The following is a 23,180-nucleotide window of genomic DNA, read 5'->3' on the forward strand; positions in this document are numbered from 1 at the left end:
GGGAAAAGAAACTACAGATGCCCCTTTCTCAGTCCTCCGCTCTCTGAGCCTACGATCTATTTTAGTAGAGAGCTCCATGAGTTTATCAAGGTTCTCAGGAGCGGGATACTGAAGGAGGCTGTCTTTTATAGATTCAGATAAGCCGAGGCGAAACTGACTGCGCAGGGCAGGATCATTCCAGCCACAGTCGTTCGACCAACGGCGAAACTCTGTACAATAATTCTCTGCAGGATTCCTACCCTGTCTTAGAGCACGCAACTGACTTTCTGCGGATGCCTCTCTATCAGGGTCGTCATACAATAGCCCTAAAGATTTCAAAAAGGCGTCTACAGACGATAAGGCCGGATCGTCTGTCTTTAAACCAAAAGCCCAGGTCTGAGGATCCCCCTGAAGCAGAGAAATTATAATTCCAACCCGCTGAGCCTCCGTACCTGAGGAAACTGGTCTTAAACGAAAATACAGTTTACAAGACTCTTTAAAATTAAAAAACTGTTTTCTATCCCCAGAAAAACGGTCAGGCAGATGCATTTTTGGTTCAGGGATGACCCTCGGGGAAGTCCGTAACAGATCTTCCTGTGAGCTTACCCGGAGGGACAGATCCTGAACCATCTGGGTAAGTTCCTGAATCTGACTAACCAAAAACTGGCCAGGATTTGGCCCAACACCGGTGGGATTCATGAGGCCGACAAAATTCTCCCAACTGGATAAGTGAAAAAATTAACTCCTGTTGAAAATTTTTTCTTTTGTCTGGCCGGTGATAATGTTACGATTCCTGTACTCCAGACTGGAGAAGATCTTATGGCAGAGATCTGAGTACAGGAATTAAATACAGGTTGTGGGAGCTGGAGAGCCTAGTAACCCCTGGCGCCCTAACTCCGTTGTCTCGCCCGTGTTATCAGAAATCCCCTGCGAGACTATGGTTGCTTGAGCCCATGGCAGCCGCGTTCGAAGGGCGGATTATGTCTGCCCAACCCCGATGCCCCCGCAGGTCTTAATGGGAGACAAGGGGAAGTCCGAGACAGGGTGATAACAAGGGGCCCTCTGACTAAGCAACCAAGCCAGGGGTTACAAGCTAACTAAACTAAATCAAAAGGTATGTGCGGACTAGCCGCCAGGGAAAAGGACAACCAAAGATCCACGGATCCGACACTCCTATCCGGCACCGCTGGTCACCAGAGTGGATCTTGTGGAAGCGGAATCCTCCGCAAAGCTCCAGAACTCAAAATAAACACAATAATAAATAGTAGCGGACAAGCCGCAACACACGGCTGCGCCGCGACTCACGAACGCCACCAGATGTTAAAGGTGCTCGATCAGACTCCAGGAACAGATGGTAACTTCCGAGTACAGGATCACTGAGAACAGGAACAAACGAACAGACCGGGACTGGGAACTCTCTCTGCAGCAGAATCAGGCAAACAGGAAGCTATCACCGGCGTCTGTGAGGAGTCCTGGGAGTGCTTTTAACAGAGAGTCTTCCAATCAGCTGTTTGGAGGCTGATTGGATTAAATGCCATGCAGCTGACAAGCTGCATGGCCATGGAAACAGATGAGTGATAATTACAACATGCCGTGCAGCTGCATGCTACACAGCCAGGAAACCAGTGATGATATAAACTTAGACCCAGCAACGGGGAACACGATCCGACAGTGGCGTCCCCGTTGCTAGGCGCCGGCCGCACTGACGAGCGGACCCTCGGCGCCTAACAGTTGAGAGTACATCTATCTCTAAAGAGACTCTTGTTCACAGTATGGTGACAAGAGAATCCTCTGGTTTAATTGAAGAGAAAAGGTTTAAAAGTTTTCTGCGGCCCAGGCTCTCAGAAGAGGAGCGTCTGCGTCGCAGAAACTTAAACTTATGCCTATATTGTGGGGGTTTAGGCCATTATCTGCAGACCTGTGAGTTGCGCAAGCCAAAGTGTGGTGACGAGTCTTGCCCTCTGGCCAAGCTGAGTCATGATACAAGACCTACTCCTGTCTCTACTGTGGCAGAGGTACTTGTCACACAACCCACACAAAAAAGCTCTCTGTCCTATAATTGGGGTCCTTGGGCAAGGGAGCCCCATTATAGATTCAGGAATCAAAAGAGAATGTTTCTCTCCTCTCTTGAGGTTCCTGTGGAAGCGGAGTTGCAAGTCCCTGTAGGGGTGCCTGATGCCCAGGTTCCTGGAGTAGTGCCCGATGCCCAGGTTCCTGGAGTGGTGCCCGATGCCCAGGTTCCTGGAGTGGTGCCCGATGCCCAGGGTCCTGGAGTGGTGCCCGATGCCCAGGGTCCTGGAGCGGTGCCCGATGCCCAGAGTGCTGGAGCGGTGCCCGATGCCCAGAGTGCTGGAGCGGTGCCCGATGCCCAGAGTGCTGGAGCGGTGCCCGATGCCCAGAGTGCTGGAGCGGTGCCCGATGCCCAGAGTGCTGGAGCGGTGCCCGATGCCCAGAGTGCTGGAGCGGTGCCCGATGCCCAGAGTGCTGGAGCGGTACCCGATGCCCAGAGTGCTGGAGCGGTACCCGATGCCCAGAGTGCTGGAGCGGTACCCGATGCCCAGAGTGCTGAAGCGGTACCCGATGCCCTAGCTTATAGAGGGACATCAAATATTATAGTTCAGGTGTCCATACCAGAAGGGGTCTCAGAAGCTGTTACCCCAGGTAGGGATTTGAAAAGCGCAATCCCAGAAAGGGTATCTAAAACCATAGTTCTTGAAGGGAACTCGAGAAGCAAAACCCCAGAAGGGATCTTTGAAGTAATATCCCCAAGTGGGGTCTCGAGAGACGCAGCCCCAAAGAAGGATCTAGAAGTCGCTTCCCCAGGAAAGAACTTGAGAAGCATAGCATTAGTGGAGGATCTGAACGTTATGGCTTCAGCAAAAGTCCCGGAAGTCATAGTCCCGGGAGAACTTTCGATAATTATCGACTCAGAGAGGGAGGCCGATGGCCCGATCCCAGTCAGGGAGGCCAACGGCCCGGTCCCAGTAAAAGAATCCGAGGTGCTGACCCCAGCGGGGTTCCCGGAGGCCACTGCCCCAGCGGGGTTCCCGGAGGCCACTGCCCCAGCGGGGGTTCAGAAAGTCACTGCCCCAGCGGGGGTTCAGAAAGTCACTGCCCCAGCGGGGGTTCAGAAAGTCACTGCCCCAGCGGGGGTTCAGAAAGTCACTGCCCCAGCGGGGGTTCAGAAAGTCACTGCCCCGGGTGGGGTTCAGAAAGTCACTGCCCCGGGTGGGGTTCAGAAAGTCACTGCCCCGGGTGGGGTTCAGAGAGTCTCAGCATCAAGTAAGGGCAATAGTGACCAGGTCCTAGCAAAGCACTTCAGTCAGTCAGATGGGAAGGAAACAGATCCTGACTCTGATATCTCAACATCCATAATCTTTGATGGGGACTTAGCCCAATTTCTGGCGCTTTACAAACACTATTACATTATTATGTTGTCTAGACCATTTCTGGGCATCACTCCAGAGAACCTTGTGCTCTATCTTATTTATTCTTTTAAAGGAGAGCCTTTTGAGTGGGCGACCAGCCTAATGAAAGCTGAAGATCCCATTCTTCAGGATCCCCCAGCATTCAGTGATGCAATTATTAAAAGATATGGTTCCAAAGAAATTGGTTCAGGTTCCTCTAGGTCACCCGTCTTGTCTGCTGAGATTCCACCAAATACTGTAAACTCGGCACAAGAGTCCCAGCCCGTTGCTTTGACTGCAGGATGTGCTTTTCTGACTTCTTCTTCTTCTAATAATAGTACTTTGCCAGAAAGTTCAGCTCCCAAGGGTAAGAAACCTGTCTCTGATTTGAACGCAGCCTTGTTGGGTGGTACCATCAGTTCAGACAATGTTTGGGGAATTACCTTGGTCAGACCTAAAGAGCTTTGTAAAAAGAAGAAGAAGAAAAAGAAATCATTTTTGACTCTTGCCTTGATAAAAAAAAAAAAAAAAGATTTTTTTTTCCTTATCTTGTGTCCAGTGGCCACCGTCAGGGGGAGGGCACTGTTACAAGCTGTGGTTGCAGCTTGTTTCTGTTTTTGTGTCTGTCTGACCAATGTGTCAGGTTTTTTTTTTGTATCCCTTGTTCTGGATAGTCTGAATTTTGGGGTCTTTTGACCCCTCCTCAAGAGGGGGGTAATGTTATGAGCCACGGCTGTGGCTCATTCCTGTTTTGCATTTTGGTTCTGTATTTTATGTTATACTTCTGTTTATGTTCCCCGTGGGTGTCATGGGGTGCTCGGAGCTCACCCTTAAGGAGGGGATACTGTTATGAACCACAGGTAGTGGTTCACTCCTATTTATGTTTATAAAGTTGTCTTGCATGCCAGGATTTCCTGTTGCTCTGTTTTAGTATGCTCTTGTCTGCTGCCGCTGGTTAGTCTGTGTAATTGCAGCTTGTTCCATGTGTTCAGCCTCACCTGGCTGCTAATTGCATCTTGTCAGTTGGAATCATGCAATAGGCCAGCTGCTCTGGATTATTAATTAGGCCTCTCTGTTATATGCTGGCTGATTGCAGTTCACAGACGCTGGTGATATTTCTGGGTTTTCAGTCTGCTTGAGTTCTGAGCTTGGTTCCTGCTAGTTCCTGAGCTTCCTGTTTGCCTGAGTCTGCTACAGAGAGTTTCCAGTCCCGGTCCATTCGATTGTTCCTGTCCTCAGAGATCCTGTACTCGGAAGTTACCATCTGTTCCTGGAGTCTGACCGAGCACCTTTAACATCTGGTGGTGTTCGTGAGTCGCGGCGCAGCCGTGTGTTGCGGCTTGTCCGCTACAGTTTATTATATTGTTTATATTGTGTTCTGGAGCTTTGCGGAGGATTCCGCTTCCACAAGATACACTCTGGTGTCCAGCGGTGCCGGATAGGAGTGTCGGATCAGTGGATCTTTGGTTGTCCTTTTCCCTGGCGGCTAGTCCGCGCATACCTTTTTGATTTAGTTTAGTTAGCTTGTAATCCCTGGCTTGGTTGCTTAGTCAGAGGGCCCCTTGTTATCACCCTGTCTCGGACTTCCCCTTGTCTCCCATTAAGACCTGCGGGGGCATCGGGGTTGGGCAGACATAATCCGCCCTTCGAACGCGGCTGCCATGGGCTCAAGCAACCATAGTCTCGCAGGGGATTTCTGATAACACGGGCGAGACAACGGAGTTAGGGCGCCAGGGGTTACTAGGCTCTCCAGCTCCCACAACCAGCATATTGTTCCTGTACTCAGATCCCTGCCATAAGATCTTCTCCGGTCTGGAGTACAGGAATCATAACAGCTACCTCCTCCGGTTCCAGCTGATTCCAGAATCCTCGGATCAAATCCGGTCCTATCCGTCAGTCCGAGGACTCCACCGGTTCCTGCCGATTCAAGCTCTTCCGGACCCAATCCGGTCCCATCCGTCTGTCCGGATCAGTCTCCTTCGGTTCCAGCCGATTCCAGTAAGCCTCCTTCGGTTCCAGCTGATTCCTGCGTCTTCGGATCAAATCCGGTCCTATCCGTCAGTCCGAAGACTCCTCCGGATCCAGCCGGTTCAAGCTTATCTGGACCCAATCCGGTCCCATCCGTCTGTCCAGATCAGCCTCCTCTGGTTCCAGCCAGCCCGAGTAGCTCTGTTTCCAATGCTGAGCTACCTCCTTTGGTTCCAGCCGATTCCAGCATCCTCGGATCAAATCCGGTCCTATCCGTCAGTCCGAGGACTCCTTCGGTTCCAGACGATTCCAGTCTCTTTGTATCAAATCCGGTTCTATCCGTCAGTCCGAAGACTCCTGCGGTTCCAGCCGGTTCAAGCTTATCTGGACCCAATCCGGTCCCATCCGTCTGTCCAGATCAGCCTCTTACAGTTCAAGTCAATTCAAGTAGTCCTGGACAATCCCTGTTCCATCCGTTTGTCCAAAGTTGTCGTCGGTTCCTGCCGATTCCAGTTCCTCTGAACGGTGTGGTTCTCTCCAGTGTTTCAAGTAAGCAACTCCTGTCGCTATGTCCAGAGTCTACAGTTCTTGCAGATGTTGCAGTTGCCTCAACCCAGATGGAGGCTCTAAGCATCTCACCCCAAGATGAAGCTTCTAGCGTTCTGTCAACCTCGGCAGAGAATTCCCGTCAGTCAATCCAGGAGATGACGTCCTCTCTCCACCCTCGAGCATTTCAAGTTGATTCTACTCCTGCTTTTGAATGCTTATTCCAGTCCTCAACTCTCAAGTGTCCTACATTGTCTTCCGAGACTTCATCTGACATTCAGCCTTCCAAGTGTCCACTAGATACAAAAGCTCCAGTCTACTTTGATGGTGACTATACTCAGTTTCGTGCAGTGGCGAGCCAATACCTCGCTTTTACTGAGTCGGAATCTTCAGTGACTATTTCTCCAGCCAATGCAATCAGATACTTCCTCCTGTTCTTCAAAGGTAGAGCACTGGACTGGGCGAATCCTACTACTGAGTGAGCTTCTGCGAAGCCGTAAAACAGGAGTTTGCTCCAAAGTTTATGCATTCAAAGTCATCTGGGCATTCTGGCCAATTTGTCAACAGTTTGTCTACTGCTAAATCCTCTCCAACATCTCTCTCTGTGCAAGATCAGGATACATTAGACCAAGCTATTAAAGATTTCCAAGCTGCAAAGTCAAGACAAGGTTCTCAGACTTCAGATTTGAAAGTGGCATATACTTCCGTGTCTCCATCCTACAGCAACACTTCTGAAAGTATTGACTCCCCAGATTCAACATCTGCTCAGTCTTCTGATCAGCCTTCCAGTTCTCAGTTTTTCGACTCAACTCTTTCCAAACACGATCAGGTTCTGTTGAATCAATATATCAGAGATTTCAAGAATTACAAGAATTGGAGAGCTCAAAAACCAGTTCAAAGTCTACCATCTGTTGACGTAAGTGTTGGCTATGCTGCCGTAAACCCTAGTCCTGGTGTCTCATATAGCTTCAAATTCACTGGTCCACAGATTGTCTCAGATTCTGTTGTTCCTAAACAAAAGGCTCCCATGACCACACTAGACCTGGACTCTGACTCTGAAAGTGAGTTTGTTGATGAAGACTCAAGTTACATTATGGGAGGTTCTATCCTTCCTAGCTATGCCTTTTCCCAGGAAGTAAATTCTGTCTCAAATGACCCTGAATGGTCTACTTGTTCTGACGAGGAAAATCTGTCTTCTGAAGATGAAAGTTGGGAAGACTTTTGAGGACCTCTGCTTTTGTGTATTTCTAAGTTCTTTTTCAAGGTTCCTCCAAGTTCCAGCGTGGGTGTTCGGTGCCCACCCATAAAAGGGGGGGTACTGTCAGGAATCTGCATTTTCATCGCATCACTGCTGTGGAACTACAGGTTCCAGCAGTTCAGTTCTGTTCCAGTTCTCGTTTTCAGCCCTCTGCAGCCTGGAGTACATAGTGCTTCAACTAACTCACAGCTGATCTGGACACCCAATCCAGCTAGTATCTCCGCCTGCAGTTTGTGTCCAATCACTGCTGGGCAGGTGGTATAACTTCCAGTTTGTGGCTCTCTCACATCGCCTTGGACAACAAGTCACATTCTGTGAACAGGCGTCTCCTGATTGCAGTCCTCTGTCTTCAGAGATCCTTGTGTATTAGACCTGTGGAACAACAGGTCCCAGCTGTTCCAGTTACGTTCCAGTTTCCATCAGTTCCGGTGTTCCTGTGGAACTACAAGTTCCAGCAACCACTCCAACTCTCCTGCACGTCACATCCCGTGAACAGGCGGCTCCTGTTTGCAATCCTCTGTCTACAGAGATTTCCTTGTGTATTAGACCTGTGGAACAACAGGTCCCAGCTGTTCCGTTCCAGTTCCCAGCTGTTCCGTTCCAGTTCCCAGCTGTTCCAGTTCCGTTCCAGTTTCCAGCTGTTCCAGTTCCATTCCAGTTTCCAGCTGTTCCTGTGGAACTACAAGTTCCAGCAACCCCTCCAGCTCTCCTGCGACATTCAGTGTGCAAGTTCCTGTGTTCCAGTCTCCAGTTCCCCTGTGTTCCTGGTTACCTACCTGTTCCTCCGTGTTCCTGGTTACCTGCTTGTTACTCCGTGTTCCTGGTAATCCTCTTACAGCTCCGTGGAACTACAAGCCTCAGCAACACCTGCTTCTGTTTACAGGCTTCACACTAATCACCAACAGTGTGCTTCAGCCTAGCAGTAGAGACTCTCTCCAGGTGCATTCCATCACCTCACATGTGATGCAGCTTGCTTGCTGCTTGTGCCTCATCACCTGCACTGTGAACTTTGCTAGTCTCCTGCCTCTGCTACCAGGTTTGCTGAATGTTACCATCTCTGCTGGCTCCATGTTTTAAACTGCTCTGGTTCCCATACCAGATTATCATTCATCAGTTATCAATCATCAGTTATCATTCATCAGTTATCATTCAACAGTTATCATTCATCCATTGTCATATTTCTGTTGCCATAGACTCTCAGCTTTCACGTTGCACCATTTACATTGCATTCCTTATTGTTTATTTCTGCTGCCTTTGTGAACTTTCTGTTGAATAAAACATAATTGCGCCCATGCGCAGAAACTTAATCCAGCCTCCTCACTTTTTCCCTCCTACCTCCACTGACCCACTAGCGCCCCCTCCGGGGACACAAACCAGACCGAACCTGACAGCCAGCTGTGTCATCACATGTCATCACAGTGACGTAAAAACAAGTCAATGTCACTCCTATCTATAGTATCTAAGTTCTCTAGTAAGGTGCCTGACCACTTTGCTATGGCTTTAGAAATCCATGCACAAGCAATAGTGGGCCTTAAAGCCACGCTTGTAGTAGTGTATAGTGATTTGAGCGTAGTCTCAATCTTGCGGTCTGCCGGCTCCTTTATGGTGGTTGAAGCAGGGACAGGTAAAACCACCTTTGTAGACAGCCTAGATACAGAAGCGTCGACTATAGGTGGATTTTCCCACTTCTTCCTATCCTCTTCAGGGAAAGGCAAAGCAATGAGAATTGTTTTAGGGATCTGGAATTTTTATCTGGGTTTTCCCAAGATTTTTCAAATAAGGAGTTTAACTCCTTAGAAGCAGGGAAGGTAAGCGAGGACTTCTTATTTACTGTAATATAAGATTCCTCTACTTGTTCCGGAACCTTCTCGGAAATATGCAAAACATCCCTAATGGCTTCAATCATTAGCTGCACCCCATTAGCAAGGGATGCATCCCCCCCTCCCCCCTGCATATCCCCATCACCGTCCCCTGTATCAGAGTCAGTATCAGTGTCAGCTTGCATTGTCTGGGCAAGTGTACGTTTTTTTGGGTATGTAGGTGGGGTTTTAGATGAAGTAGTGGGAGCTGAATACTTCAAACCCACTACAGATTGTCTCAAAAACTGCATCTCTTTCTCAGTATGTGACATCCTTGTTGAAATCTGGGATATCATTCCCCTTAAAGTATCCACCCATGGGGGTTTGGATTCAGAATGCCGAGACAGCACATTGCAGTCCTGAGTACATGGAATAGATTCCTCAGGAGAAGATACACACTCTGCAGCACAGGACACAGAGTCCTTAGACATGGTGATGTGGATATACACACACACACACACACACACACACACACAGGAAAATGTCAGACACAGTTTCCCCCAGAGTACCTTCAGAGAGTCACAGAGTATAAGGAGCCAGCCACACAGCGCCCCTGTAGGCAGTTATTATGATAAAAGCCCGGCGCTGACTAACTAACCTTAGGGTCCTAGTTCCTATGATCTGCCGGGAGAAAATGGCGCTGGTGAGTGCTGGATCCGCTCTGAGGAAGCCCCGCCCCTTGTAATGGCACGCGGTTTCCTGCACTAATTGTTTATACTTGCCTGAGGATTTTAGTGCTAACAGGTATATAAGCCCCTGTTATCTGTGTGACCAGTGTAGGGTTTATCCGCGCTGGCTCAGGACGCTCCTCAAAGCGCCTACACTGTGTTGCTGAGCCTTCCTGTCAGAGCTGCGCTTCCACTCTTGCGCCGGCCACCCGCTAACCAGGACGCCGGCGCAGTACTCACCACTTTCTTCTGGCTTTGTTAGAGGTTGGCGGCCGTGCTGTGGGAGAGAGCAGTTGCCTCGTGGACTTGCGAGCAGCAACCTCAGGAGCTCAGTATCCTGTCAGCGGAGTAGAGAACCATTAACTCTTTAGTAGTGATGAGCAGGTTCGGTTTCTCGGAATCTGAACCCCCCCGACCTTCACCCATTTTACACGGTTCCGAGGCAGACTCGGATCCTCCCGCTTTGCTCGGTAAACCCGAGCGCGCTCGAACATCATCATCCCGCTGTCGGATTCTTGCGAGATTCATATTCTATATAAGGAGCCGCGCGTCGCCGCCATTTTCACTCGTGCGTTGGAGATGATAGGGAGAGGACGTGCAGCGTTCTCTCAGTTTCTGTGTTCAGTGTGCTGCAAATATCTGTGCTCAGTGTGCTGCAAATATCTGTGCTCGGTGTGCTGAAAATATCTACGTTCCCTGCCTGAAAAACGCTCCATATCTGTGCTGCATTGTAGTGTAGGAGGACAGTGCAAAATTTTGCTGACCACCAGTATATGATATATAGCAGTACGGTACAGTAGTCCACTGCTCTACCTACCTCTGTGTCGTCAAGTATACTATCCATCCATACCTGTGGTGCATTTTAGTTGTGCGCAGAATTATATAGTAGGGGGACAGTGCAGAATTTTGCTGACCACCAGTATATAATAAATAGCAGTACTGTCCACTGCTCTACCTACATCTGTGTCGTCAAGTATACTATCCATCCATACCTGTGGTGCATTTTAGTTGTGCACAATATTCTATAGTAGGAGGACAGTGCAGAATTTTGCTGGCCACCAGTATATAATATATAGCAGTACGGTACAGTAGTCCACTGCTCTATCTACCTCTGTGTCGTCAAGTATACTATCCATCCATACCTGTGGTGCATTTTAGTTGTGCGCAGTATTATATAGTAGGAGGACAGTGCAGAATTTTGCCGACCACCAGTATATAATATATAGCAGTACGGTACAGTAGTCCACTGCTCTACCTACCTCTGTGTCGTCAAGTATACTATCCATCCATACCTGTGGTGCATTTTAGTTGTGCGCAGTATATATAGTAGGAGGACAGTGCAGAATTTTGCTGGCCACCAGTATATAATATATAGCAGTACGGTACAGTAGTCCACTGCTCTACCTACCTCTGTGTCGTTAAGTATACTATCCATCCATACCTGTGGTGCATTTTAGTTGTGCACAGTATTATATAGTAGGAGGACAGTGCAGAATTTTGCTGACGACCAGTATATATATATATAGTAGTACGGTACATTAGTCCATTGCTCTACCTCTGTGTCATCAAGTATACTACAAAGGTTCAGTAAAATGACCCAAAAATCAAAATTAAAAGCATCTCATGAGGAGCGTAAACTTGCCAATATGCCATTTACGACACGGAGTGGCAAGGAGCGGCCTATGTTCATGGCTAGTGGTTCAGATTCACATGAGGATGGAAGCACTCATCCTCTCGCTAGAAAACTACAGTGCCACTCTTAGGTGGGCCAGGTGTTTGTGTCGGCCACTTGGGTCGCTTAGCTTAGCTATCCAGCGACCTTGGTGCACCTCTTTTTTTCTTTGCATCATGTGCTGTTTGGGGACTATTTTTTAAATCGGCCATCCTGTCTGACACTGCAGTGCCACTCCTAGATGGGCCAGGTGTTTGTGTCGGCCACTTAGGTCGCTTAGCTTAGCCATCCAGCGACCTTGGTGCAAATTTTAGGACTAAAAATAATATTGTGAGGTGTTCAGAATAGACTGGAAATGAGTGGAAATTATGGTTATTGAGGTTAATAATACTATAGGATCAAAATGACCCCCAAATTCTATGATTTAATGTTACGTTCTTGGTGCTCTGAACAAAGAGGTATTGCGTAGAAAGTCCAGAGCACAAGAACGTGACGCTGAAATGATGGCAAGGTGTAATGGTAACCCCTAGCAACCTACCTCCGTTGTTTCACCCGCATGGTCAGTTTATGCCTGCGAGACTATGGTTTCTTGGGCCCACGGCAGCCGCGTTTGAAGGGCGGATTATGTCTGCCCAACTCCGATGCCTCCAGGTCTTAATGTGAGACAACGCGTAAACCGAGACGGGATGATAACAAGGGGACCTCTAACTAAACCAAACAGAGAGCTAGGGGCTACTAAGAGACCTAAAGCTAAATGTATATGCGGCACAGCCGCCAGGATAAACAACAACAAAGGAAATGCTGTCCACACGCCGGCACAATATTGTTGTGTACCAGCGGTGACAGCATATGCAGAACCCTCTGCAAAACACCAGTAACAAATATAATTAAAGAATACAGCGGCCTAGGCAGACGGACGCGGCAAAGCAGCTACTCATGAAACTGGTAGAAATAATAGCAAACGGACAGGAACCCCCAATGTAGCAGACACAGGCTCTCAGAACCGGCGGACAGGGAGAATCCCAAATGACAGACCGGTGGACACCAAGAAGCCAGATACTCGACCAGGCACAGACAAAGCCACAGGACTTCTGGACAGGAGCGCTTCACGGCAGGACACTGGATCAGACACTGGATCAAGGCTGGAAGCAGCTAGACAGAAGCTCAGAAACTCAGGAACTATCACCGGCGTCTGTTTATTGCACTGAGCCAGAATATAACAGGGAGCCCTAATTAATTATGTTGTGCAGCTGCCCTGCTACACGACACCAAACTGACAGGTGCAATTAACAGACAGGTGAGGCCAAACACATGGAAACAGGCTGCAATTACACAGACTCGCCCCTGCTAGCAAACAAGAGTCTTCTAACCCAGAGCAAAGGGAAATCCTGGCCTGCAAGAGAACTATAACAAAATACATAAACGAAAAACAGGAATGAACCACTACCTGTGGTTCATAACAGTACCCTCTCCTTAAGGGTGGGCTCCGAACACCCCATGACACCCACGGGGAACAGGAACAGAAGTATAACATAAAATACATAACCAAAATAAAAAAACAGCCGTGGCTCATAACATTTAAGCTGTTTTTGAGTTTTTTTTGTACAAAAACAAATCCAAAACACACCCGAATCCGAAAAAAAAAATTGAGTGAGGTTTTGCCAAAATGCGTCCGCAGAACCGAATCAAAAACCAAGACACAAAACCCGAAAAACCTAACTATCTCTAGAAAATAAAAAGCTAAAAAAAACTCCTAGGAGCTCCCCTAGCTGTGACCGGCTCCTCCGGGCACATTTTCTAAACTGAGTCTGGTAAGAGGGGCATCGAGGGAGGGGCCAGCCCACACTATTAAACTTTTAAAGTACCAGTGGCTCCCAAAGGACCCATCTATACCCCATGGTACTAAATGGACTCGAGTGTCCTCTAGGACGTGAGAGAAAGTAGATTATAACCTAGCAGATGATGATGATTACAGGATATCATATGGTGTATTGCATGTAAAATATCTTGTTCCACACCTACTCTGCTGTAGCAATATACCTTATATAAGGGTGAGTAACACATGTACAGGCTTACCAGCGTATGAGCACACACATAAAGGAATGCTACCTTACCAATGCTTCCAGGAGTAACGTTAGGAGACATTTCTCTGATCCATCAGCTCATATGACTGATGTTATTGTTCATCTAGAATCTCCAATTCATACGATATGTTCCCAATCCATTGTTTTACATTGGTGCTGACATAGGACTTGGCGAGTGACTATATCTCCACTTATACTTCATGGTTAGTTACCAGTACAAGAGAGAGAGATATCTAAGTCTTATTATAATATTACATTTGTTATTGTGAGTGTTCTCAGGAGGGAGGACACAATGATAGTCTGAGACACAATATTATAAAGCCTTCATTAAAAGTTATGTTTTATTATACACACACATTTACAATTAAGTGTCCCAGAGAGTCGTCTTCTCCTATTGTTTATAAGATTAATATTGTTACAGAAAATGTCACATTTCCATAATGTATTTTATTTCCAGCAGATGGACATACAAGCAGGAATATCTCAGAAGGACATCTAATGTTATCCCCGGATTGTGACATAAAAGATAATGACAGTAGACAGGATTCTCCAGGAGCTAACCCCATTACCCCAATTATACATCCAGCTTTATCAGCTAATCCCTCTGATCCTGGGAAATGTTCTCCTGATCACTCTGATATTGGTGCATCTGTTACAGCTCTGAGAGTAGATACAGTGTTTCCATGTTCTATAGATGCCAAATGTTTTACAAAGAACACAAATCCTATTAACCCACACACAGGCAAGGCAGGTGGAAGGCCACTGATATGTTCAGAGTGTGGGAAATGTTTTGCATACAAATCACATCTTGTTATACATCAGAGAAGTCACACAGGTGAGAAGCCATTTCCATGTTCTGAATGCGCGAAATGTTTTACAAAGAAATCAGATCTTATTACACATCAGCGAAGTCACACAGGTGAGAAGTCATATCCATGTTCTGAGTGTGGGAAATGTTTTACATGCAAATCAGTACTTGTTATACATCATAGAAGTCACACAGGTGAGAAGCCATTTCCATGTTCTGAGTGTGGGAAATGTTTTACACAAAAATCACATCTTGTTAGACATCAGAGAAGTCACACAGGTGAGAAGCCATTTTCTTGCTCTGAGTGTGGGAAATCTTATTTAACTAAATCACATCTTGTTATACATAACATAAGTCACACAGGTGAGAAGGCATTTTCATGTTCTGAGTGTGGGAAATGTTTTGCACACAAATCAGTTCTTGTTAGACATAACAGAAGTCACATAGATGCAAAGCCATTTTCTTGCTCTGAGTGTGGGAAATGTTTTACACAGAAATCATATCTTGTTCTACATCAGAGAAGTCACACAGGTGAGAAGCCATTTCCATGTTCTGAGTGTGGGAAATGTTTTGCACTTAAATCATATCTTGTTAGACATCAAAGAAAGCACACAGGTGAGAAGCCATTTTCTTGCTCTGAGTGCGGGAAAAGTTTTACCTGGAAATCCAAACTTGTTATACATCAGAGAAGTCACACAGGTGAGAAGCCATTTTCTTGCTCTGAGTGTGGGAAATGTTTTACACAAAAATCAAAACTTGTTACCCATCAGCAAAGTCACACAGGTGAGAAGGAATTTCCATGTTCTGAGTGTGGGAAATGTTTTGCACACAAATCAGCTCTTTTTATACATCACAGAAGTCACACAGGTGAGAAGCCATTTCCATGTTCTGAGTGTGGGAAATGTTTTGTAAGTAAATCACATCTTGTTATACATCACAGAAGTCACACAGGTGAGAAGCCATTTCCATGTTCTGTGTGTGGGAAATGTTTTGTAAGTAAATCACAACTTGTTACACATCTGCGCAGTCACACAGGTGAGAAGCCATTTCCATGTTCTGAGTGTGGAAAATGTCTTGTAAGTAAATCACATCTTGTTATACATCACAGAAGTCACACAGGTGAGAAGCCTTTTCCATGTTCTAAGTGTGGGAAATGTTTTGCATGTAAATCAGATCTTGATATACATCACCGAAGTCACATAGCTGGGAAGCCATTTTCTTGCTCTGAGTGCGGGAAATGTTTTACACACAAATCACGACTTGTTGCCCATCAGCAAAGTCACACAGGTGAGAAGGCATTTCCATGTTCTGAGTGTGGGAAAGGTTTTGCACACAAATCAAATTTTGTTAGACATCAGCAAAGTCACACAGGTGAGAAGCCATTTTCTTGCGCTGAGTGCGAGAAATGTTTTACACAAAAATCACATCTTGTTAGACATCAGCGAAGTCACACAGGTGGGACGCCATTTCTATACTCTGAGAAATAAATCATCTCTTGTTGGACACAATAGACATCACTCAGGTGAGGAACCATTTTATTCTTCTGGAGTATACTCATCATTGCCATGCGTTGTTCTTCAAGGTTCTTATCCTATCTCCTATGCTTTTTGCAATATACATGTTACCACTGAGTGAAATAATCAGGTATCATGCCCTCTTCTACCACTGCTATGCAGATGACCTGTCTTTTGCTCTGGGTACTGAGAACCCAGTACCAATCCTAAATGGTTGTCTAGCTGAGCTCCAGGTGTGGGTGATGCCAGCTGGCTGTGATTCAGTCCTGGTGAAACAGGTCCTTATGATAGAAGCTCACCAACAAAGAGCAGGGCTACAGCTCAGCTTTGCAAACCAACTGGGCTTGGGGGTTCACAGTTACATAATGCTGATCATGTGTGGAATTTTGGTGTCCTGGATGGTGGAGTGACACTTAGATATCGGTATCTGCAACAATCAGATCCTCATCTGAGGAACATAGCCACACTCCAGCACTTATTTCCCTCAGAAGATCTACCTACAGTCATACATGCACTTGTATCATCACCCATAGACTACTGCAGTGGCCTCTACCTGGGTCTCCCAGCAAAAGAATTGCACTGGTTGTAACATGTACAGAATGCAGCAGCCATACTGTTACCTAACCAGCCTGTTCCTGCCACATAACACCCATTCTCTGCTCCCTTCACCAGCTTCCTATAAGATGGTGACTCTATTACATAATCTTACTGACTCTCCCAGTCCTACATGACCAGGGTCCATGGTACCAGAAGCAGCTTCTGCCTCATTACTGCCCTGCTTTCTTCCATCTGCAGATGAAGGACTGCGGGGAGAGATGGGGTGGTGGCAGTAGCGGGGAGAGATGGGGCGGTGGCAGTAGTTGTGGAGATGGTGGTGACAGTAGTGGGAAGAGACGGGGCGGTGGCAGTAGTGGGGGGAGACAGGGTGGGTGACAATTGTGGGGGGAGACAGGGCAGGTGGCAGTAGTGGGGGGAGACAGGGCGGGTGGCAGTAGTGGGGGGAGACAGGACAGTGGCAGTAGTGGGGGAGACAGGGTGGGTAGCAGTAGTGGGGTGAGGCAGGGTGGGTGGAATTTGGTGTAGATGGGGCGGTGGCAGTGGTGGGGAGACGGCGGTGGCACTAGTGGGGGGAGACAGGGCGGTGGCAGTAGTGGGGGTAGACAGGGTAGGTGGCAGTAGGGGGGAGACAGGGCGGATGGCAGTAGCGGGGAAGACAGGGTGGTGGCAGTAGTTGGGGGAGACAGGGTGCTGGCGGTAGTGGGGGGAGACAGGGTGGATGGCTGCAGTGCAGTACCGGGGGCTGCTGGAGGCAGTAAAGAGTTGTATGGGTCCCGCACAGAACGAGTTGATAATTAGACTTAATGATGATTATGCTTCTTTATTTCTAATTAATCCCTTGTATGTGTTACTGTTATTTGCTGTGTCAGCCTTTATGTGTGTTCTCTGTAATAATCCTGAAAGTAGTGCTGCTACCGATCTCATATCATTTGTAGTAACTTGGAAAAGATGAGATATGAGGTGCACTCTGGAAGCTTATAGGGGGTTACTCAGAGATGAACGCAGACATGACATCACGCAGCCCCCTGGAATATGGTCCCGGCCCACCCGCATTTACCCCTCAGGGATGCGGCCAAAATGTGTGTGTCTGTGCGGCCACTGCGCACGTGCATTTTGTCACCACCTGCAAACTGCTGCTAGCCAGTATTGCGGCTGGGTCTGAATGACCCCCATAGTGTTTTGGATCTCCTGATATGTATCTGTTTTACTTACCTGCAATACTGTAATGTAACTTGAATTGTTTCTGTGCTTTAAAGGATATTTTATCCATGTTGTGCAGAGTAAAGTATTTTTTAAGTTTAAAATATAGAGAAAAATGTGTATTAAAGATATGAAATAAAGTTGTTTAAAAACAAAAGATTTCCGTTGAGTCTTTTTATGTGTCTGTGTATTATCTTATTTTCAGATAATTGTCGCAATGGTGACAGAAACAATTTCCTGTTAATGTGTCACTTGTATTGTTACTTTTGTGTCCAGCGGGTGGGCTCAGAAATTTTATCCTTTTCCTCGCAGCCCCAGTTGCTGGAGAAAATGAAGGAGGAGCTGTTGACGGGTCACGTTCAGCTTGAGCTGACAATTTTATCACCAGCAGGTCTTTCCACCTCTGCAGACTTGTGTCCGGAAAGAGAGATACAATGTAGGCTTTAAACCTGGGATCGAGCACAGTGGCCAAAATATAGTGCTCTGATTTCAACAGATTGACCACCCTTGACTCCTGGCAAAGCGAATGAAGGTCGCCATCCACAAGTATTTCCAGGGAAGACGTTAAGTCTGAGGGACTATGCACAGGCCCAAATGATAATTGTTTTATGATCCTTCTATGTATGAACCAACCGATAGAGGTAATAATCCGAAAGTGTTAATACCAAAGATTAGCTAATCTGGTTGGAGGTGCACCATTAAGCAAATTGCAATGACTGGTTTGGGGGGTTTAGAAGAAACAGCTAGTGGGCTTATATCTAAAGAAGCCTTAATGTGTGGTGCACTCTTTTTTTTCTTTATGTTTCATGAATAAATAAAAACATAACTTTCATTATTTTTATTTAAGATAGATTTGTCAATAGGCATGACATAAGGCAATTGATTGTCAGCCTGGAGAGACAAAAAAATGAATGAAGGATATGAAATAATTTATATACCAGCACTACCTATGTATGGGTATATGGGTAGAGCAATAATTGATATAAGCAAGTGAAATATAAAACATACTTTTTTTTAAATCACATTTATGAGATTCTTTCACAATGGGATTGTGGTCTAAAAAAAAAACCTGTTTTAATGCAGAGCCCTGCAGAGCATTACTACTGCATACAACCTAAGTGCTTCCTGCAGTGCGTCACTACTGCATACAAACTAAATGCTCCCTGCAGTGCATCACTACTGCATACAAACTAAATGCTCCCTGCAGAGCATTACTACTGCATATAACCTAAGTGCTCCCTGCAGAGCGTTACTACTGCATACAATCTAAGTGCTCCCTGCAGAGCGTTACTACTGCATACAACCTTAGTGCTCCCTGCAGAGCGTTACTGCATACAACCTAAGTGCTTCCTGCAGAACGTTACTACTGCATACAACCTAAGTGCTCCCTGCAGAGCGTTACTACTGCTTACAATCTAAGTGCTCCCTGCAGAGCGTTACTACTGCACACAACCTAAGTGCTCCCTGCAGAGCGTTACTACTGCATACAACCTAAGTGGCCTTTTCTGGTAACCGCTATGTCTTACAATGACCACTTTGTTACTACCCGTAGCGTATCACACGATAATACAGTGTTACTACCTATAATGTATAACAGTGGGATCGTTCTCACAGGAACAAAGAAACATATATGTACAATTCAGCACATATGTAATAATATTGGTATTGAGAGGAAATGTTTTCCTATAACAAGTATATCATTGTAAAACCCTGTACCAGATCAGAATCCTCAATCACATGTGTTACCCATTCAGTACATATATAAATTGATAATTGACCACATCACAAAGATCTGCACATGGAATAAAACAATATTGTTGGTAATAAAAGGTGTTCTCCTGTGACTGAGCATATCATGTGTAACCCTGTAACAGAGCACAGTTCTCTAAGGCATGCATATCCAATTCTACACATTTGTAGCACTTCTGTGACAATATTGTTATTGATACATTATAGGTAGTTACACTGTTTTAACGTGTGATACACTACAGGTAGTGGTCATTGTAAGACATAGTGGTTACCAAAAAAGGCCACTTAGGTTGTATGCAGCAGTAACGCTCTGCAGGGAGCACTTAGGTTGTATGCAGAAGTAACGCTCTGCAGGGAGCACTTAGGTTGTATGCAGTAGTAACGCTCTGCAGGGAGCACTTAGGTTGTATGCAGTAGTAACGCTCTGCAGGGAGCACTAAGGTTGTATGCTCTGCAGGGAGCACTTAGGTTGTATGCAATAGTAACGTTCTGCAGGGATCACTTAGGTTGTATGCAGTAGTAACGCCCTGCAGGGAGCACTTAGGTTGTATGCAGTAGTAACGCTCTGCAGGGAGAACTTAGGTTGTATGCAGTAGTAACGCTCTGCAGGGGGCACTTAGGTTGTATGCAGTAGTAATGCTCTGCAGGGAGGACTTAGGTTGTATGCAGTAGTAACGCTCTGCAGGGAGCACTTAGGTTGTATGCAGTAGTAACGCTTTGCAGGGAGCACTAAGGTTGTATGCTCTGCAGGGAGCACTTAGGTTGTATGCAATAGTAACGTTCTGCAGGGATCACTTAGGTTGTATGCAGTAGTAACGCCCTGCAGGGAGCACTTAGGTTGTATGCAGTAGTAACGCTCTGCAGGGAGAACTTAGGTTGTATGCAGTAGTAACGCTCTGCAGGGAGAACTTAGGTTGTATGCAGTAGTAATGCTCTGCAGGGAGGACTTAGGTTGTATGCAGTAGTAACGCTCTGCAGGGAGCACTTAGGTTGTATGCAGTAGTAATGCTCTGCAGGGAGCACTTAGGTTGTATGCAGTAGTAACGCTCTGCAGGGAGCAGCTGTAAAACAGATTTTTCTGAGATCACAATCCTGTTGTGAAAGGATCTCATAAATTTGACAAATAAAACCTGTGTTTAAATTCCTTTTATATTTCACTTGCTTATATCAGTTATTGCTCTACCCATATACCCATACATAGGTAGTGCTGGTATATACATTATTTTATATCTTTCCTTAATCTTTTGTCTTTCCCGGCTGACAATCAATTGCCTTATGTCATGCCTATTGAAAAATCTATCTTAAATAAAAATAATAAAAGTTATGTTTTAATTTACTCATGAAACATAAACATAAAAGAGTGCGCCACACATTAAGGCTTCTTCAGATATAACCCTTCATCCACAATTCCTACGTACTTAATGGAATCGCTCCGTATTAGCTCCTCCTTCAATTTCTCCAGCTGCTTCTGCAGAAGCCTGATGAGGGGAATGACCTGACTCAAGCTGGCAGGGTCTGAACTGACTTCACGTGTGGCAAGTTTGAAGGGTTTGAGAAACTTGCAAAACACGGAAATCATTCTCCATTGCGCTTGAGTCAGGTGTATTCCCCCTCCTTTGCCTGTATCGTAGGTGGATGTATAGGCTTGAATGGCCTTTTGCTGCTCCTCCATCTTCTGAAGCATATAAAGTGTTGCATTCCACCTCGTTACCACCTCTTGCTTCAGGTGATGACAGGGCAGGATCAGGAGTGTTTGCTGGCGCTCCAGTCTTCAGCATGCAGTGGCTGAATGTCGAAAGTGTCCTGCAATTTTTCGGGCTACTGACAGCATCGCTTACTTGCCCCTGTCGTTTTTTTTTTAAATTCTGCACCACCAAATTAATTGTATGTGCAAAACATGGGACGTGCTGGAATTTGCCCAGATGTAATGCATGCACAATATTGGCGGCGTTGTCAGATATCACAAATCCCCAGGAGAGTCCAATTGGGGTAAGCCATTGTGCGATGATGTCCCTCAGTTTCCGTAAGAGGTTGTCAGCTGTGTGCCTCTTATGGAAACCGGTGATACACAGCGTAGCCTGCCTAGGAACGAGTTGGCATTTGTGAGATGCTGCTACTGGTGCCGCCGCTGCTGTTGTTGCTGCGGGAGGCAAAAAATCTACTCAGTGGGCTGTCACAGTCATATTGTCCTTAGTCTGCCCTGCTCCACTTGTCCACATGTCTGTGGTTAAGTGGACACTGGGTACAACCACATTTTTAAGGACACGGAGGACACTTTTCTTAATGTCCCTGTACAGTCTGGGAATCGCTTGCTCAGTGAAGTGGAATCTAGACGGGATTTGGTACAGCGAACACAGAATGTCATCAGCTGTCTAAATCCCACTGCACTAATGGCGGATACTGGATGCACGTCTACCACCAGCATAGTTGTTATGGCCTCAGTTATCCGCTTTACAACAGGATGACTGCTGTCATATTTCATTTTCCTCACAAAGGACTGTTGGACAGTCATTTGCTTAGTTGAAGTAGTACAAGTGGTCTGCTGACTTTCCCCCTGGGATGACGATCCACTCCCAGCAGTGGCAGCAGCAGTAGGCATACCACTGAAGGATCCTCCAGAGGAATCCCGGTTTGGAGAGGACTCGTCAGTCATGCCAGTGAGCCTCCTCTTTCCATACCGTCTTGGGAAGGTCAGGCCTAGAAATTGCAACCGCGGACACACTTGGACTCTCCTTGGGGATTTGTGATATCTCTGTACGCACAGATGTTTTTTCCTGTGCTTTAACAAGCTTAATTATATTTGAGAGGCTGGAGGGCTTCCATTCTCTTGAGAAGCTGAGCCACCAGTCATGAACATAGGCCAAGGCCTTAGCCTTACCTTGTCACTTCGTGCTGTGAATGGCATATTGCAAATTTTGCCAATTTTACATTTCTCGTCAGATAAAAAAAAAAATTCTGATTATTAATTTTTGCTTCTTGGATTTTACACGCCCTCTATGACATTGGGCATCGGCCTCAGCAGACGAAGTTGATGGAATTAAATAGTCAATGTCATGACTGGTGGCAGCAGCAGCTTCAGCACTAGTATTAAGAACTGGAAGTGGTTCCTGATCTGCCACTATTTTTTCCTCAAAATTGTTCTCCATTTCACAGGACAGCACCCCTTTATTATTACAGCGCACTGAACAGTGCCCCTTTATTTTCACAGCACCCCTGTATACTTACAGCATAGAGGGCCAGTGTAATGTTATTTGAGCGGCAGCACCCCTATATTTTATAGCATACAGAAGTGTGCTTTTAATTTTTAACAACTACAGCCCTGAATTTTTACCTCATATAGGGCCAGTGTAATGTTATTTGAGCGGCAGCACCCCTATATTTTCCAGCATACAGGAGGACAGTGCCCCTGCACCCTGTATAACACAGTGACAGCCGGGATAGCACCCCTAACACAGCACAGGTACACCACAGTGACTGCAGCAGCACCCCTACAGAGCACACACTGACCCCACCCAATGCCACCACCCACAGAGAGAGACAGGGGTCTGTCTCCCTCACTCTCCAAGTCTGGAGTGAAAATGGCAGAGACATGTGGATGTTTATATGGAATCCAAAAAAAGAACACCTACACTTAAGTAGTCCCCTTGGCGCCAATATGATTAGTTTTGTTCGATTACCAACATGTATATGTCCCAAATCCGCATGCAGCTCACCATACACAGAGGGACTTCCCAACCCCCTTCAAATGGACAAGACAACTAAAACAAAAGAAATGCAGATAGCGCTTGCAGATTTATTATTATAATAAATTTTGGACATTGGACATATCTCCGGATAAGGCTCGTTGGAACGGTCAATTAGCACCAGAGCCGGGAGGACGACAAAGACGGAAACCTGAGGCGGAGTGGTA

The 23,180-nt window shown here is 46.4% G+C and overlaps 1 protein-coding gene across 1 annotated transcript in view; it reads left to right on the forward strand.

Moving 5' to 3' along the window:
- Positions 1 to 16,655, forward strand: part of LOC134984355 (oocyte zinc finger protein XlCOF6-like) — a 33,529-nt gene extending 16,874 nt beyond the window's left edge. Inside the window, exon 3 of the mRNA XM_063949952.1 lies at positions 13,902 to 16,655. Coding sequence (XP_063806022.1) covers positions 13,902 to 15,736 — 1,835 coding nt within the window. The 3' untranslated portion in view covers positions 15,737 to 16,655. The remainder of the gene's footprint in view (positions 1 to 13,901) is intronic.
- Positions 16,656 to 23,180: the final 6,525 nt, after the last annotated feature.

The sequence above is a fragment of the Pseudophryne corroboree genome (genome assembly GCF_028390025.1).
Source record: "Pseudophryne corroboree isolate aPseCor3 chromosome 3 unlocalized genomic scaffold, aPseCor3.hap2 SUPER_3_unloc_5, whole genome shotgun sequence".
Taxonomy (NCBI): domain Eukaryota; kingdom Metazoa; phylum Chordata; class Amphibia; order Anura; family Myobatrachidae; genus Pseudophryne; species Pseudophryne corroboree.